This window comes from Haliotis rubra, unplaced genomic scaffold, assembly GCF_003918875.1.
Source record: "Haliotis rubra isolate DU_JTF1 unplaced genomic scaffold, ASM391887v1 Scf60, whole genome shotgun sequence".
In the NCBI taxonomy this organism is placed as follows: Eukaryota; Metazoa; Mollusca; class Gastropoda; order Lepetellida; family Haliotidae; genus Haliotis; species Haliotis rubra.
In genome coordinates, this window is record NW_025767302.1 from 1,686,526 (window position 1) to 1,706,200 (window position 19,675).

The 19,675-nt window shown below is 39.9% G+C and overlaps 1 protein-coding gene across 1 annotated transcript; it reads right to left on the reverse strand.

Moving 5' to 3' along the window:
• Positions 1-3,206: 3,206 nt before the first annotated feature.
• On the reverse strand, positions 3,207-16,758 carry LOC124255422 (15-hydroxyprostaglandin dehydrogenase [NAD(+)]-like). Its single transcript, XM_046689338.1, has 8 exons — positions 16,603-16,758; positions 11,492-11,600; positions 9,082-9,205; positions 7,219-7,325; positions 6,865-6,961; positions 6,126-6,202; positions 5,600-5,745; positions 3,207-4,822 (listed from the first exon to the last, which is right to left on the reverse strand). Exons 2-8 carry the CDS (start codon positions 11,582-11,584, stop codon positions 4,696-4,698), a joined length of 771 nt encoding a protein of 256 aa, XP_046545294.1. The 5' UTR covers positions 11,585-11,600; positions 16,603-16,758; the 3' UTR covers positions 3,207-4,695.
• Positions 16,759-19,675: the final 2,917 nt, after the last annotated feature.

The following is a 19,675-nucleotide window of genomic DNA, read 5'->3' on the forward strand; positions in this document are numbered from 1 at the left end:
AACTGAGCACACGTAATATGGAAAATGTAAAGAAATTCCAATAATACCATCCAAATGTCTCACTACAAAATTCACGAATCTCACTAATTGAGCATTTTGTTGATACAGACTATATGGACATGCCTTATCAAAACACTAACCCTGGTCAGCCAGATCCCGCTCTGGCTATGTGAGAGACCTGTTTTGACTGAATCTGGCTAAGTGAGACGACACCCCTTAACATTGCCCACTGCTGGACCCGGTTATCATTGTGTAGCTGTATCAATTAACCCTGTCAACACCTGGAGCTCCTTAACATTGCCCACTGCTGGACCCGGTTATCATTGTGTAACTATCAGTTTTCTGATATTCGCTTTCCTCTGACCTTAACTTCCTTTGAGTTTTTGTTTGATTTTGCAACATTGAACTAATCAGTGTATTTGTTCGAGTGTCTTTTGGATTACAAAGTATATATAAAGATTCGCTCCATCGAAATGCTTATCTGGGTTAAGGATATAAATCTGACAACACAAGCACACAATTAAATGACAATGGAACAACAAATATATTAAGCACTCGTTAAAATTTGTCATTTTCTTTTATCATGGCTAGACACCAGAAAACAGCAGCAGAACCATGTTTGGTAGTGAGATCGCGCTCGTCACAGGCTAAGTAACTCTTAAAGAGGAAGTACGAATAATAAAGACATAGATGACGTAAAACCCCTTGTGAATTCAAAAGTTTATTGCAATGGCAGATGCATTCATACACGATTGTGTGAGAGAGAGAGAGTTTTATTCAGTAAAGGGGCCACAGGCCCATCATACATCAGGTGTACAGAATATACAATTATTAGAGCACCGTACAACATCATGAGAGCTGCACAATTATACATTTGTGGGTACGAAGGCTGAAAGAAATTTATTTCGTTTTTTCATGGCAAAAAATAGATATTTTGCAAGACAATTTATAGTATAAGTATTCTTTGATGTAAACAACTGGGCTAATTTCACTTTAGATGGATATATGTGATAATATTTAGGGAGGATATCATTTCTTAATTTCCCATAAAAAGGGCATTCCAGGCAAAAGTGATATTCATTTTCTATGTTAGGTATGATACAAAGCGGGCACAGGCGATCCTCCCTTTTAAGACCTAAATGTCTACCGTACTCTATCATCAAATTGTGGTTTGAGCAACGAAATCTACTTAAGAAGATTCGAAACTGTTTTACACTAACACTATCGATATAGAACTCAAAAGCTACACCTTCTTTGAGCCTGCGATAAAAATCCAATTTTGAAACAAGTATAATACGAGATGACCACAACTGGTTATCTATATCAATACATCTTTGCTTAAATAATGATATGAAAGTAGAGATATTTCCAACACTTTGACTGGCCCACACATTGCCAAAACCATAACTGTACAAAAGAGATTTCACCTTAAAAGCCCAACAATCTATACCTTTTTCAGCAAGACAATACTGATACTCATATGCCTTATTTAAGATTACATTCTCAGCTTGAGACAGGAGGCGAACCCAATATTTAACAATCTTAATGTACTGATTTACCTTTAATGAATGACGACCAATCCCCAGACTTCACTTCCGTATAGTAACAATGGCAAAACCTTGACATCAAATATATGGAGCAGAACATTAATTGGTAGATTATAAAAATTCTTAACCGATGATTTGAAAATATTCAACACCTTCCATGCTTGGTCAGCCAAAGTTTTCTGTGTAACATACCATGATCCAGAGGAAGAGAAGTGAACACCCAAGTATTTATATGATGCAACAATTTCAAGCAACTGTCCATTCAAATGGAACTTTTCATAATGTCTTAGTCGACCAGCCTTCCTGAATACAATAACTTTACTTTTATCAAGATTTATTTTCAATTTCCACTTGTTACAATACGAAACTAGCTTGTCTAGCCTCTTTTGCAGACCTATAACTGTAAAGTCAAAAAGCGCAATATCATCAGCAAACAACAGGATGAACAGCTCAACTAAGTCTAGATTGATACCCCTCTGACTATCAGCAGATAGACAATCAACAATGTCGTTGACAAAGAAGGAAAAGAGAAAGGGAGACAACTGGCATCCCTGACGAACTCCTGATAAACAATCAAAAAACAGTGTGTAACCATCTCTCATCGACACACAAGCTTTAACATTTTGGTACATATTTTTCAATAGCCTGTAGGTATTACCTTTCACATTGCCAAGCCACAGTTTGTAAAGGAGACCACACCTATCGACCTATTCATACACGATTAGTTCAAACTGTTTTCAGAAACAGCAGCATATATGTAATTCAAAAGTAGATGATAAATTGCACATAGATAGAATGCATTCATCATTACAAGTATCAATAAAAGATACATCCTTTCAAGTTAAGAAACTGGAACATTGGTAAATAGATAACATACAAACACATTTGAAAGATATACAAGTATTGTCAACGTCGGCTGAAAGTATGTTATATCAATGATACTTTATTTTAGAATGGCCACGGTATTCACGTTACTGAATACCGTGCTTCCCTCACGAGAGGTCATACAGTAGCTTACAGCATGCAACTAACGATAGGAGTGCATTATTCATGCCGTTAACATTAAAATACATATACTCTCTGATCATTGATTACACTGAACAAGCAAATGCAAGTAAGTATGACAGTATCAATACACACACTAACCATAGATTAAAACTAATAACGGGTACACGGGTACTCGAATCCGGGTCGGGTACAGCTGGAATCGAGTATTATTTCTAGGACTCGAGTACCCGGAAAGGGAGAGAACTCTGTAATGACAAGGGCAGATAATAACTTGCATTTTTCATTATTGACGTAACACACATTTACATCATTTGTAATGTCCGATTAACGGAGGTTATTATTAACGACTGTCAGTTATCTGCGCATGAGCAGTGAGCAGTCAAGTTAAAGTAACAGTAGGAACGAAAAGTATATTTTAACGAGCAATGTAAGTAATGGTGTTACTCTTTATATTGGTTAAACAGACGTAAATTATATAGCTTGAGGTCATTTTTAATGTCTTATTGCCACCCTTATGGGTTTTCTATAATTATTTCTGTCAAATCGTGATTGAATATTCAGAAAGTTGACAGAAGCACTGTATTCCTTACAATTCCGGGTACTCGATTCCGATTCGGGTAAGTACATGCGGGTACTCGATTCCATTTTTTCCTACCCGCCCCAGCCCTATGAATCAAATGTTATTTAGATAACAACACGTGAAAAGGCTTACCTTACAGAAGAAATATGATGCAGTTGGTGTGGAGAAACTTGTACGGCCCAAAGTCTATTACAGAAGAGCCATTGGATAGCTCTGCTCTTATATAACCCAAAATGTTGATGACGTAGAACGCAGAGTTTGCTCTGATTGCTCTATCGTTAATCTTAATGATCTGAGGCAAACATCGAGTTGGCATATAGTTTCATTTCATTCCACGTGTTGTTCCTTTATTATATAATGCTGACACAGCTAAACTGATACGTCTAGATTGGAAGGAGTCTTGAACAAAGAACCATACCAAGATTAAGCCCACTGACATGCAAACTTAGGTAGCCATTTGCTTATGGGATTGATTTTGGCCTGAGGGATTGAAACTCCGACACATAGTGAGCACCCTAGCTGTATGACAGATTTGGCCTTTTCAAAAAATTGTCCTGAGGCGTTTTTATGTCACAAGTGACACTGATTGTTAACCATTTTATAACGATTTAGATATTAGAAAATGGAAAATAGGCAACATGTGTTACATATATTTTATGAAATATTAACATTCTTTCAAAAGAATAATATATGACATTAATTTTGTATCATATTAATTTTTCTTTTAAGGAATATAAGCGCACTATACCAGAAAGTGCTGAGATCCGGTTGTGCGGCGACTGGCGTTATCTGTGAATATCTTCAACTCTGAAACCACTGGACCAATGCCGTTGGAATTTTGTTCTCGAGGTTCGAATCAAAATGTGAACTTTAACCTTCATGGCAGTCACATTGGAGTCTCGTCATTTCACCGTTCTAGTCATTTGTATACAGGAATGAAATACGGGAGAGTGAATGAGTTTAGTGTAAGCCGCTTTTACCAATATTGCAGCAATATCACGGCGGGGGACACCAGAAAAGGGCTTCACACATTGTACCCGTGTAAGGTCGTCGTTTTACAACAAGGCTACATCATCGCCCCGAAATACAAGAGACACAGGGACATATTTATTTGTGGTCATTACTACGTCATTTGGAATCAACAGTCGTGAGATCCTTTAAATTTAGTTTGGCGATATTTTACGTTGTTTTCCGTGCTCATAAATTCGCAAACCTGCATTAAAACATGTAAAACATCTTCTATGGTGATAGAGTGTTTCCATTGGATGATGTCATAACCTGTTCATCATAACCTGTTCACATGAAAAATAATTCTGTTCTCAGCGTTTATGAACAAAATATATACATACATGCTGACTATCAATCAGCTCTTTTTATACCGTTGACTACATATCAAGATAAACTACAGTGTCGAGGCATTATTTTCGATTTATTGTCACCATGGTCCGAAGAAGTATAAGAAAAACCTGTATATTAACTTTCAAATGGAATATGTGTCATTTTGCATGTTTGTATGTTGGGTTATTTTCTAGGGACGATCATATATATAATATCTTGGTATTACTCGTCGGGGACGAGAGACAACTTAATTTTTTCCACACCCTCTTTTAATTTGATGGTGATAGCTGTGCCGTTGATGGTATCGTCATCCATTGCCAACAGGAATGCCTGAACCACCTGGTCTACCCTGGAAACAAGAACATTGTGCATGGACAAACTGACCCATGGTTCACAGATCCAACAGAGGGGATGGAAACACGAGACAGTTCTGTCTGTGCGTGCGTGTGCGTGTGTATTGGTAATGCTTATAGTCAAACATATTTCTATAGCCAGGTCAAATTCAAACGCGTTGTTGAGATTTGAATACCAGCAATATTGAACGTCAAAAACACATACGAAGATAGAAAAACGTCATTGATAGAGAACATACAGTCTCTCTAATGCAACAAAACAGATTCCATTAGACGCATAAAGCACAATAGCGGTGAACATTATGTGAACAAATCACCAGAAATTACTGATATGAGGTAAGCACGGAAAGAGTAAACATGTCCTGACCTACCGGTAGCTCCTGCAATTCATGCTATGTGCATAAACATGTACATTTCAAGTTAAGTCTTCATGCTTCCAGGTAATGAACCTTTACTATCTTTGGTTTGCTTCCTGTGATTTTACTTGTTCACAAACTCCTCCTACTACTACTACTACACTACTACTACTATTTACTACTACTACTACTACTACTACTACTACTACTACTACAACTACTACTACACTACAGTTAATGCTGCTACTGCTACTGCTACTGCTGCTACCAATACCAATACCAATACCACTACTACTGCTAGTGCTGATGCCGATACCGATGCCGATGCTCTATGGGCTAATAGTTCAATAACCAAAAGTACGCCACCTATTTTCGAATAGCCTTTCTTAATTTTACGTATAATGGATGAGTGCCTACCTGCAATATTTAGATCGTTCCATAAACTGCTTGAAATGTTCGTAGTTAATAATCTTGTCTTGCAGCGATTCAAGAAGACCTGTCTCTGCGCCCGACGGACAGATACTGACAAACCGAACCTCGGCTGACTTCATGTCCGGGTTTTTCTGGAGAAAACAATGCTATGTCATAGTGAATTTCAAACTTGTTCTTCATCCTATCAAAATTTGTATTCATTGCAGACTCATACCTGGTTCTCACTCGCTGATTATTCCCATTACTTACAGCAAGGGTACGTTATACCGCGTGTTTGATTGTTTCAGCTGCTGAAATTGGGACATGTTGCTGAATCCAATGATGGAAATTGTGTGTCTTCAAGAGATGGGGTCATGTGGGTGTCCATGCTGTTGGTCTATATATCCTTACATACTCCCATGTCGAAAACAAGAAAGAGAATGAGAGGGAGGGGAGGAGAGAGGGTGGGTGATTGTAATCATGTAAGTGTATACATGCCTGTAGTGAAATGAAGAGTATGAAATCCACTTACTGCCCAACTCGCCGTGAAATGATTGACAGCGCTCTTACTGGCTGCATATGTTGGAAACCAGAACGAAGGAAGCAAGCCTTAATAAAGAAGGAAAGAAGCAATTACTGTAAGAGTTTATGAACATTGAACAAAGGGGGGCCGTGGGGTAGCCTAGTGGTTAAAGCGTTGGCTCGTCACGCCGAAGACCCGGGTTCGAATCCCCACATGGGTACAATGTGTGAAGCCCATTTCTGGTGTCCCCCGCCGTGATGTTGCTGGAATATTGCTAAAAGCGGCGTAAAACCAAACTCAGTCAGTCAGTCAGTTGAACAAAGGTTATTTTTCCAGCAGTAATCACAGCTTCTACTATTGGTCTTCAGACTTATCGTTGGAGGCAACTACAGGGATGGGGAAGTCAGGCAGCACAGGCTCGCTGACTTAGCTGATGCTATACATGTAATCAAATACTAATTCCACTTCACTGTCAAAGCCTCACAAGGAAAAATATGCTTCATCTCTAGCACAATTGAGCTTGTCTGGATGATCTGGCACAAAATAATCTTGACAATCTTGATAATCTCGAATGGACAATCTTGAAACACGTTATACTGGAGCACATGCACATTCTCCTCCACAAATCTGTCTCAACCAATCCCCTCCTACCTCGAGCAATCCAATTCCCCCACTCTTAGTAACCGCCTAAACAACAACGTTATGGTCCAACAGAATGGTTATTTTACCAAGAGAATGGCCACTTTACCTCCAATTGACGCAGTGTTGATGATGACGCCGCCTCTACCCCCTTTATCCTTCCTCATGTGGTTCAGCGCCATCATGGTCCCCCGCACAACGCCGCCCTGGTACAGCAGAGCAGCAATACAGCCATATCAGAGTATACAAACGTGCTAGATAAAAGGAGGGGTGGCAATTGCAAATCTGTCATGAAAATGAAAAAATGTAATACAACGTTTATATATTTCAAAACTGTGCAAAATCAAGAAATATAAGAGAAATATAACTAGAGTATTTACCTATTAAAATATATCAATCTTGTGGGGAACGTAAAATACATGTAAATATATTTTTTAGAAAAGGTAAGATTTCAAACACTTACAAAATTGATTTCGAGCTGCTTTTCCCATATTCGTTCATCCATGATGCCAGCATTGTTGCACATAATATCAATGTGACCAAATTTCGAGACGGCAGCTTTGAATGCATCTACAAAACAAAATGCCCATATATGTTTTATTATGAACTTTCATGAGGATGAAGTTATTAAGCTGGCTTGTTAGTTCCATGATGCAAAACAAAAAGGTTGAGTAACAGTACTAGCTAATCTTATTTTCATCAGATTATGGAGCGTTGATTCATGTTCAACATGACGTGAATCTTTAAACGTTCATGAAAATTTGTCAAAAATGAATACAAATGACATTTTAATTTTACTAAGAATACAATCTGTGAAACACTGTAGTTAACAGAAAACACAAATGTGATATTGGAGATAGGACATTTAAGCAAGAAGTAACCGTTCCCATCCTTGTTCATCTGTCTTTATCAAAACACGGATATTCTTACCCAAAATTTAACTTAAGCATCAGATACATTAAAACATCATTCACTACTTAACCATCAGTCCGTTTCACTGATTTATCCACCAGAGAAGAAATAAAGGAGAATAGTAAAACCACCTAACCTGTTTCTTTGTAAGATCTATTCATAATGATTCAGAGTTGCACAAAGTGTTCACAAGAACATTCTATTTATGTACCCGTGAAGATCCGGGATATAATTGATCTTCAACAACCAATGCTTGTGGTAAGAGGCGACTAACGGGATCGGGTGGTCCGGCTCTCTGACTTGGTTGACACATGTCATCGGTTCCCAAATGCGCAGATCGATGCTCATGATGTTGATCACTGGATTGTCTGGTCCAGATTCGATTATTTACAGACCGCCGCCATACAGCTGGGATATTGCTGAGTGCGGCGTAAAACTAAACTCACTCACTCACTCTAGTGATGACCAGCAATATACCAGTAGTTTCGGCTTTTGAAATACAATAGGGCTACGAAAGTGTCAAAGCGCTTCAAGCGAGTGTTTCTCAAACGTTGTTCAAAACATTCAAGGTATCAGTGAAGTCTTTCAAATTATATTGAAGACATGTGAATGACAATTTCAAATTTGTCAGTTATAATGTATGATGTACCCTGTTTTGACTTGTATTACACGCCCCTTTATCTTTGTTTGGGGGGCAGGATACGCTGCGAGCACATGGCATCACCACTGTTAGATACTGATTTATGAACATATGTTTCAACTACAGTTGAAATAGGAAACTGGAAATTTGAGTATGACTTATAGAAACGGTTCTATCAACAGTATTTATTAATAATAGCTAGTTGTCCGGATTAACCAACAAAACGTTGTCGTCGCCTGGCCCTTGTTTTTCATCTGTTTTCATAAAGCGTTGTTGTACCTGATACGTGTTACTTTCATAACTTAAACGTTGCACATATACATCAGTCGCATGTTGTATCAATATGAAACTAGATACTAGTAATTATAAACCCAGTTCTGTTTTCAGGTCGGCAAATATCCAATATATGTTGTATTTAGCGAGTCTTGTTGTTTTAAATGTACAGTGTTTTTTCAGTGATATTTACCATCCCAAAGCATATGTAGTGTGATAGCATCTTTTTCAAGTGTCATTCTTAGCTTCTATTTTCAACGAACATATTCTCGTCTCATATAAGCTATGCCTTTAATAGACACGTTTTTGGTATCGCCTTCTGTTATTTGGATAATAATAACATCCTAGCACTGTGTCCACGGATAGACAATTGTGACTAGATAACCGGTAAACAAGGGTTTCGCAAAGATTATAACAGCAAATACGGATACCATGTTTATCAGTCGCCTTCGGTCTGCCGATAAAACTTCCCTTTATCTGTGATAAAGTACATTATCTCACCTTCAAATACAGTAGCATCGGATACGTCGCATTTCACAAACAGGACATAATCTGGTCCACTAGAAGCTTGTAGTTCTCTGGCAGTTGCTTCCCCAAGATCCACATTGACATCTGCGATACACACCTAACCAAAATATAGGGAAGTTCATATATGACAGGGAATCGCTTTTCTTCAGACCCTGATTTGATAATTGAAACAGATATGGATTATCATAATAGTCGGTCATCTTTTATTAAAAGGTTTACAAAGTGCCAAGGTTGTATGTATGGAAGCGTATTGGTGCCACACACTAAAATCTCTACAGTCAGTTAAGTAAATATTAAGTCAGTATTCATATGAGTTGAATTTTCAAAAAAGAAATCGAATGTTTAGGAGTTTTTTTTATTTCAACGCCAATGATTTCAATTAATTGTGAAAATACAGAAACATATAAATGAAAATAGATGACCAACAAGCTATTAAGTATAAACTATATCTAACTAGGCTCGCAACTTCACAGGACAATAGTACGGTCTGACTAACATTAGTACCATCTGATGATGGAATGTAGATGTAAGTATCTTCTACATAGATGTAAGTATCATCTACATGGATGTAAGTATCATCTACATGGATGTAAGTATCTTCTACATGGATGTAAGTATCTTCTACATAGATGTAAGTATCTTCTACATAGATGTAAGTATCTTCTACATGGATGTAAGTATCATCTACATGGATGTAAGTATCTTCTACATAGATGTAAGTATCTTCTACATAGATGTAAGTATCTTCTACATAGATGTAAGTATCATCTACATAGATGTAAGTATCATCTACGTGTTTAAACAGTTTAGAGTTTGGCAATAATACCTTCCATATTATGGATGAATATGTACGGTGTACGTGTGCATACAGTACAGTCATTAAATTATCCGCTCAGAGTGTGATCCACGATAGGACATAACTGTTACAATGGGATGGGGGTAATGATACGACCGAGAAGCCGCCACAGTGACTACATATTTGTATCGAAGTGGCATTTTGCAGCGTCATTTCATTTGATAGGAGCTGTATTATTTTCAAAGGCAGACAATAACGACTTGATGAGAACAATATAGCAATTCTCCCCGCATACAACTCGACAAGTAATGCTAATACGAGGGGCGTTCAATAAGTTTTGCAACTTGGCATTTGAGTTTACACAATGTCAGCTTGTGGCAGGTATGGCACTAGTCGTAACATCAGGTTGACACGTGAGATAACAAGTTCCAGACACAACAATAAGTTAGATATGATGGCTTCATTCTCCTAAGGGTGGTCACAATCATGGATACTCTCAAGCATGAACAAGGCGCTGTAAGATAGTTCCTTACCAAGGAGGTATGTAAACCAAAACAATCCATGATCGCATGTGTAAAGTGATGGGTGAAGATGCTCCTGACTATTCCACAGTTTGCCGTTGGTCTCTACAGTTTAAAAAGGGTAGGGAGTCCATAGACGATGGTCCAACCGGAAACTATAGCCGCTATAGAAAGAAGAATTTTGTCGGACCGAACTTTCTAAGTAATTCCAAATATCAGTTGGAACTATTGAAACCAGTATTCATGAACATCTTGGTATGTCCAAGGTATCTGCTAGATGGGTACTCAGAGCTCAAGATCAGAGAACTGAAAGTTGTCGAGAGCTCCTGGATCTCTATACTGCTGATGAAGCCGGATTTCTTTCTCGTCTTGTGACAGGTGATGAAACTTGTATTCATCATTGGTACCTTGAATCTAAATTGGAATCCATGCAATGGAAGCACCCGACTTCTTCGCCTCCGAAGAAGTTTCGCACTCAACCATCGGCTGGCAAGGCAATGGCAACCATATTTTTGGGTGCAAGAGGCATATTACAGATTGATTATATGCCACCCAAAACTACAATCAATGAACAGTGTTATGCTAAATTTAATGAAACATTTGGGAAAATCTATTCGCCAGAAACGCCATGAATGAAACACGCAGTGTTCTACTTTTGCATGGCATCGCTCTGGTTCACAAGTCGAGAATTGCACAGGCCGCCATAAGTGAATATGGGTTCGAACAGTTAAATCACCCACCCTACAGCTCAGATCAACTCTCCAGTAATTATTTCCTGTTCCGGCAAATGTAATCTGCCCTACGTGATGACGAGGACATAAAGGCTGTTACACAGGCGTGGTTTGCTGCGGATTGCTATACAAGTGGTATTCAAAGCTTGAAGGAACAATGTGTATTGGGGTGAATGGAGATCATATTGAAAAATAAAAGTACAGAAAATATTCTGCAACTGCGATTGCGACTGCGACTCTTATATTGAAGTTGGAAAATATATTGAACGCCCCTCGTAACTCACAACAATATTAAGGTGGCTGTATTCTATGATAGATATAATTAAGTGTTTCACCTTTGCACCTTTCTTCAATACTGCTTCGGCCACGCCCCTCCCGAATCCTTGTGCACCGCCAGTGATGAACACTACTTTATCTTTCAGCTGCATGTCGACTTCAGGTATGCTGTAGGTGGAAACAATACATGTATGTATGTATGTAGGTAGGTAGGTATGTAGGTACGAACGTACGTACGTACGTATGTATGTATAATAAATGCTCATACTGTTCTGTGTAACGGGGCTAAAATATACATGCATGTGAAACTACAATAAGAATAAGTGACTAATAAGCGACCCCAGTGAGGTCGGAGATTAGGATCTGGTGTCCCCCGCCGTGATATTGCTGGAACATTGCTAAAGGTGGCGTATCCTGGCTTCTTTACACACTATCACAGTCTCACATTCTAGAACAATAACGGTCATTTTCAACAATACCCTACCACCCAAAACACTCGTGGGCACTGTGCATTTCCACACTAAATTTTGTCAAAAGCACACGCAGTAAAATGTCGTCAATATTATATGCTAACATGCAATGATTGATGTCCTTATTTATGGACAAGAAATTACTCTTCCAGGAGCAAACACATGCTCTTTTTCTATGCCACAGATTTGGGAGCAGAGAACAATTGTTTCAAACATCATGGACATATACCAGGGAATGTACTTGTAAATATTTGGAAATGAGGTGTAACATAGCGTAGACTGACCGTACAAATAACGTAATATGATAGGTGGCTGTAGGGAAGCGATGTGTTTGAATGTGTGTGTGAGCCAGGGGCGTCTAAAAGGGTAACTAGACAAAATCCACCCGGACAAAATCCACCCCAAAATTGACCCCAAAATTGCCACCCCGGACAAAAAAATTGGGGTGGATTTTGTCGAATATCAAGTAGGAAGATAAAAGTATGCCTTTAAAGCCACCCAGTATTAAAAGCATGGCATAACCTTGGAGTAATGTTGAAGACGACCGCGTGGATCGTACAGATGGAATAGAAGGCCATCGCGATGGAACAGAAGGGTATTAAGGATATGCATTATGTTGGACAGACGCCAGATGGCCATCATGACTTACGATGAGAAAAAAAGTACATTTAAATGATAAATGTTGACAGTTTAATGGTTCATTAGTAATTCAATGCCAGGGGTTCTTTATATTACATCTTCACGTCAGACTGACATGCTACTTTCCTTAACCCGTCACTGGAATCTGAAGAGTGTCAAGTCATTATAACCTGGCCATGGCCATGTTATGTGACTGGTCAATAGTGTTCTGATATATTCACAAAGGTTAATATAGGATTTAGTCATGTTATTATAAACAAGTGTACGTGTTAGTTGTATGTCCCTGTCACAACAGCAGACTTCCTATATTGTATGTTAAGGTGGACGTCTGTCTCTTCAAACACAGTCCTGAGTTCATCAGTGGGACCGCAATGAATGAGTGAGCTCAGTTTTACGCCAATTTTAGCAATATTCCAGCAACATCACGGAGGGGGAACCCTGAAATGGCCTTCACACATTGTACACATGTTGGGTATCGAACCCGGGTCTTCGGCGTGACGAGCGAACGCTTTAACCACTAGGCTACCCCACCGCCCTTGGACCACAATTCGTTATTCGTTTATTCGTGATCTCAACGTACAACTATATAGTAGTGCAGCAATGGCAAGGTGGCATCTCGGAGGATGAACCATAAGCGTTATCCATGTATCTCTAAGGGTCGAATACTGGTCACACTGTCACGTGCAGCATGTGACACGTGTATGGTCAGCCGGCAACCTGTTGCACCTCATCCATGATAGCATGAGTCAGAGCCCAACCGGCTATTGTTTAACTTTAATTTTGGACAGCTTTAATTATAGACTCCCCTGCTGCTGTCCATGGTAACAATAAAGAGCTGATGTTATTCTATGGAGATTTAGATATCAACTTTAACGTCACTCAGGGAAAATATATATATATGAACACATATAAACTCGCTAAAAACAATATCCCATAAACGTGTCCAGGACAATTGCCTTCAGCAATTACGACATCTAATATTCAAATATTCCCATAGGACCAGCACTGCCTACCTGGGTGCAGAGGTTCAGTGGTTCGCTCTGCAGCCGCGTCAAACTGGACGATGGTACCAGTTAATAATAGGTGAAATTGGGTATGATATTAAAATTAATTTAAGGAATAAAAATTACAGGTCGGCTGTGAGTGTACAGTATGAGTTTAGATATCTGCGCAATCTGGGCAATGTCATCTCAGTGGGCTAGCACTAGAACATAAGCAACGTTAACCCCAGCTGGAACAAGCACACACAAACACACGCAAATACCCACACGTGTATGAACGTTGTTTTGTAATTGCTCTGTTCGTCTCACCTCTCCACAACTGAAGTTGAAGAGGGGTGAGTATGAGCTGCTGGACATCGGGATGATATAGCGTGGTTTCTGAAAATATGTATTTTTTAAGAAACAAACAAGTCAAATGAAACTGAAAAGCAGCTACAAAGAGATGTGAGATATCTTATTCAAAAGCCTTTGTATTACACAAAGGACTAAGGGCAGAAGGAAAATAATGTGGTTCAGAGACTGAGAGGGTAAAGGTGAGGCTGAAATGTGAGTGACTGAGTTTAGTTTTACGCCACCTTTAGCAAAACTCCAGCAATATCACGGCGGAGGACACTAGAAATGGGCTTCACACATTGTACTCAGAGGCTGGGATGAATGTGAATGTTTTACCAAATATATGCTCTGATGTCTTTAAGAGAGACTATCGTCGGAGAGGCGCTAATTAACTCCTGGTGGGCACCAAACTTTGTCTTCGATATTTGTACAAGTCATTACGAGGACCACGTGTCCTCCCAGGGTGTGACAGGCGGACCAGTACCGTGGACCAGTACCGTGGACCAGTACCACAGCCAGCCAACAAAGGCCACTTGGGTTCAGTGGAATACACTTAATCTCGTTGTTCTTTGAAGGAATTTACCACTTGCTGTTATGGAAAGGTTGTGGATACCAGAGTATTGCGATCACAGAAACTCCCAGTTTCCACAGTGGTATAAAGGTCATTGTTCTATATCGGCAATAGGTTCTGTAGCTGACCTTATTGAATATGTTTGTGATGACTGTTGTCAATTTGGGTAGTTCTATTATGATTAGGCATTACGTGATACGATTATGCAAGTATGAGAAACAATTATTGCCAGACAACAAAACATTTGATGCCATGTAAGATATTATTATCGCGTTTGTTTTGTAAGATTTTTTCAAATTGCTTGTTGTAAAATAGTTTAATTCAAACTGAAATCAAAACATGTTTTAGGTAATATACCTGACCCTGTGATGGTTCAATATTGATGGTTCACAACACTGTTGTGAACGAAGGAACATCCATTTGATTTGTATTGGGGGAGGGATATATCTATTTTACAACAATCTATTATTTTTTCTCTTGTAACACCTCAGGAGAGTCTTGAGACACCACGAGACGCAGTGTCGTACAAAGAATGGTAGGTAGACTTGTGGGGTAGAGCGAACAGATAGTACACAACTTGCAGAGTCCGGCAGAGGCTACCAGGGGAAGGCGACGAGGTAAGGTTGACACTTGGGCAGTAGATAGCTGGATTGACTGGTCAGTTCGTCTCTTCAAGTCCCTGGCTTGCCGCTTCTGCTGGTCTGCCCGCTGTCTGCCGGCTCTGTCTTACTTGCCTATCCTCCCTGCTTTTATATGCACGTGAACGATAAACAATTTGCTTAGCTTGTCACGTTTTTGTCTAGTCAGTCGGTAATTCCCATGGCCGTAATCTGCCTGGGTGGCCATATTTTGTTTAGCTTGAGTGACACATCGCTGACAAGTGTCCAGGCACATCGCTGACAAGTGTCCAGGCATATCGCCGACAAGTGACCAGACATGTCAATGACAAGTGTCCAGACATATCATTGACAAGTGTCCAGGTATATCAATGACAAGTGTCCGGACACATCACTGACAAGTGTCCAGGCACATCGCTGACAAGTGTCCAGACATGTCAATGACAAGTGTCCAGACATGTCAATGACAAGTGTCCAGACATATCACTGACAAGTGTCCAGGTATATCAATGACAAGTGTCCAGACACATCGGTGACAAGTGTCCAGGCATATCGCCGACAAGTGTCCAGACATGTCAATGACAAGTGTCCAGACATATCCATGACAAGTGTCCAGGTATATCAATGACAAGTGTCCACACACATCGCTGACAAGTGTCCAGACACATCGCTGACATTTGTCGAGCACCATGAAATAATCCTTCTATTTTCACTATTAACAGGAAAGTTTGAAGTTAGGGTGTGTAAAATATCAACAGTAAACTACAGCTATAGCGGACTCAGAGGAAGAACAAATTTCAGTTTGTTATGACCGTCGTTCGGAACACGCAATACGATAATAATGTAGAGTAAGTGGTAGGGGCCAAAAACAATTCGTAATATCCGTCAGTTCGGTATTACTGTGTCCGTTATAAATGTTCGTTACAGTATTTATCTTGTTTACGTTATACTTGTACTTCATGTGACGAAACTGATAGTGCATTGATCAACTAGTGAATGAGTCGAGCTGGGAAAAAAGAACAGGGTCACTGACGACAGCGTATATGGAGCTGGCCTAGTTCTTGACCCTTACACCTTCACTCCACGATACACCACCAGTTACTGCTCTATCTGTGCACAGGACTACTTCTGTTGTGTAGGCTTTCCACCCGTCCTAGATCTGGTCCCGTTGTGTGAATAAGTAGGTCCAGAGCTCAGCTTTTAGGGAGAAGGGGCGCTGCAGTACATTAACTTCCTTTCAAAGACGCTGACAGTGTGTTCCTCTGTTTAAACGCACTGCATTGCCAACATTCACTGTCGGATAATTACAACCCCTGGACAGGAAGCACTGAGAACAGCACCTTGACATCCAGTGGTATTCACCTTTTGAAAAGATAAAACTGCCATACCATCACATGCGGTAGACTATCACACAACCCTGCAACCTGTGTGTGTTTAAGTCAGCATAACATACAACGTATACATGTATCCAGATACCGTATGATAAATATAGTCTCTGGTGTAACGAATACGGTTGATTATCTACACTGTGCAACTTACTGTGTTCCCTGGTGTTCCCGCTAGCGGCTACTGTCCAGCTCACTCGATCGTTTATTGTTGACCTTTGAACTTGGACACACTATGGCCACAGAAGCTTGACCATATCTGTTTTGTTTGGACCTGCTAACGCGCTACATGTTTCAGATACTGAGTGGCCTTGACATTTTTCAACGCTCTGGTTAACAAGCGCCGTATTAGCCTTGTTACAATGCTGTACTGAAAGAAAAGTTATTATTTATTAGGGCTGTAACAATGCATCGAACTATCGATGGATTGCAATTGCTGAGTCTCCGATAGCAATTAATCGATGGTAGAAACGAAAAACTATCGAAGCATTGATAGTATGTGTGACTATCGATAGTTTAGTAGCTGACTTCCGCGCAGCGCAAAATATAGGAAGTACCAGATTCGTTCACTTTGATTTCGAGTTTTCCGCCCCTGATACCTCTGAAACAAACTTCATCTTGGTTTCAAGTTTCTGGTCAGTTATTAAAAGAGACTGAAAGTACGTCAGCTTGTTTTTATTTCATATAAACTATACATTCATTTGAGAAATGACTTCAAAGGAAACAATTCAAGGAGAGAAAAACTTTTGCAATAGTCTTGCAATAGTTGGTTGCATTATTGTTTCCCCCTCAATAGTCCCCCTATATTGGGCCCTAATATTTATTTCCAGGAATTATCATTTAAACCAATAACTATTGCACTAAATCTAGTGCATGTTTGGGCCCCATGCGCCAATATCAAAGTAAAAAAAAAATACCAGCGGCTTGAGCATGTACTAGTTGCCTGAATATGTGCTCTATATAAATATCGTATATTAATTTACTTGCGAAACAAATGATAATGTTCTGGGGAATCAAAACTTGGGCTAAGCGGGTATCCTCAGATGAGGAAGCCTTCTTGGTACGGTGGACAGGGTGTGTGTCCTGAGAGCAGTTCGATCCCCTCAATTTGTAGCAATACCTAAAGACGGTACTGGATGGTTTCAATGCTTGCCGTAAGAGGCGACTAATGGGATCGGGTGATCAGGCTCGCTGATATGGTTGACACATGTCATCGTATCCCAAATGCAAAGATCAATGTTTATGATGTTGATCACTGGATTGTCTGGTCTAGAGTCGATTATTTACAGACCGCCGAGATATAGTTGGAATATTGCTGAGTGCGGCTTTAAATAATCAACAAACAACAAACCTTTAAGAGCTAGAAGGTTTTGCATTCTGCCTTTACTCCCACTTCACGCCAATGTCTTACGAGAAACTTGAACCGTCCTCTAAGTATTACATCCCACCAGTCAATGTTTCGCCATAGCTCTGTTCAGGAGAACCATAAATTGAACACACACACACACGCACGCACGCATGCACGCACACACATACTGATCATTATTGGACGAAGACTACATTTTTTGGAATAGATTCATCAGTGTCCTCAATGCTTTGCAACCTCTTGCGATTATCGTCGCACACATTGCATCTAGTGACTGATATTTCCTTTTTTAAACAGGAACATTTATCAAACTGTATCAAAGTGCACAGCCGTCACCACACACAAGTGTGCTCTGTAAGGGGTATTGAGTTCACTCAAGTAGTACGTATCACGTTTTTGAACTTAGTAGGCTCTCGCCTTCCCACAAATTAATGTGTACACATTGATGTCCTGGCTTGGAGACGCAAGTCGCAGGTCAAAGTTCAAAGTTCAGTAACTGACAGAGGTTGACATCTGATCACAGTCGAGAGGTTTATCACCAACACAACTAAGAATGTTCTGTACAGAGATAACCCACTCCACGTATTTACAACCCTACCACAAGGTTGCTGTACGTACCAACACTGGTTTGAAGACGTTTAGATACAAACAGTGGTACAAACACGACTGGGCCACACGTACAGGGTGTATCCTCAAGCTCAATACCCGTGGGAAATCCAGGCTAAACAGATCTCCAACAACCTATGTTGATCCCAGAAGAGGACAATACTGGCTGGTTTCTCCTCTCCGTACCCTGATCCTGCTCACAAGATCTATCACCTGGATATCTGGATGGACGTCTACGCTATGTAATTTGTGTCTACCCAGTTCCACCAAGTACATCGTCTTGTTTTTTCACGTCACAATTACAATTCAGCAGGAAGTAATGCGCTAGTATTAGTGTTATGGGATTACAATGGCTTGCAATCGTTCACACAACAGTTACTCTGAAATTGATGTTTCGTTGTTCACAAAGTCAATCACTGGATTGTCTGGATGGGCGTCTGTGGTATGCAATTTGTGTTTACCCGAGATATAAAAGATTTTCTGGAAACGACATGGGCAAAGAGGTTACACAAAGACAAATCGGTTCCATCAAGTTCATTACCATTAATCATCGCCTTGTTTTTTATTGTCACACTAATCAATCAGCAGGAAGTAATTAGCTATCATTAATGTTGTATGATTACAATGGCTTGCTCTCCTTCACACAGCAGTTACTCAGAAGTTGACATTTCGGGCTTGTGTGCCATAAAGGACATATTGGCGTAACGTCAAAGATATTGATTATGTAGGAACATAATTTGAGTGTGGTCTATTCACATCATGGAGGTACTTGACCCGGTCAATACACATGTGTATATGGCACTGGGCCCTGGTCTATACACATGGTAAAAGGAATTGTACCATGGTCCATGCACATGTAAGAAGGCATTCGACCCTGGTCTCTACACATAATGGAGGTACTTGACCCGGTCTATACACATGTTTATATGGCACTTGGCACTGGTCTATACACATGTTTATATGGCACTTGACCCTGGTCTATACACATGTAATAAGGCACTAGACCCCGGTCTATACACGTGTTTATATGGCACTTGGCCCTGGTCTATACACATGTTTATATGGCAAATGGCCCTGGTCTATACACATGTTTATATGGCACTAGACCCCGGTCTATACACATGTTTATATGTCACTTGGCCCTGGTCTAGACACATGTTTATATGGCACTTGACCCTCCTCTATACACATGTTTATATGGCACTTGACCCTGGTCTATACACATGTAAGAAGGCACTGGGTCCTGGTCTATACA

Bases quoted from the DNA above. Each gene is read 5' to 3' on its own strand.
- LOC124255422 (XM_046689338.1), bottom strand. From the start codon at position 11,584: ATGCAGCTGAAAGATAAAGTAGTGTTCATCACTGGCGGTGCACAAGGA. The intron at 9,206-11,491 runs GTGAAACACTTA...TATTTTGGTTAG, and splicing joins TATTGAAGAAAGGTGCAAAG to GTGTGTATCGCAGATGTCAA. The intron at 7,326-9,081 runs GTGAGATAATGT...TTTGTTTTGTAG, and splicing joins CGATGCTACTGTATTTGAAG to ATGCATTCAAAGCTGCCGTC.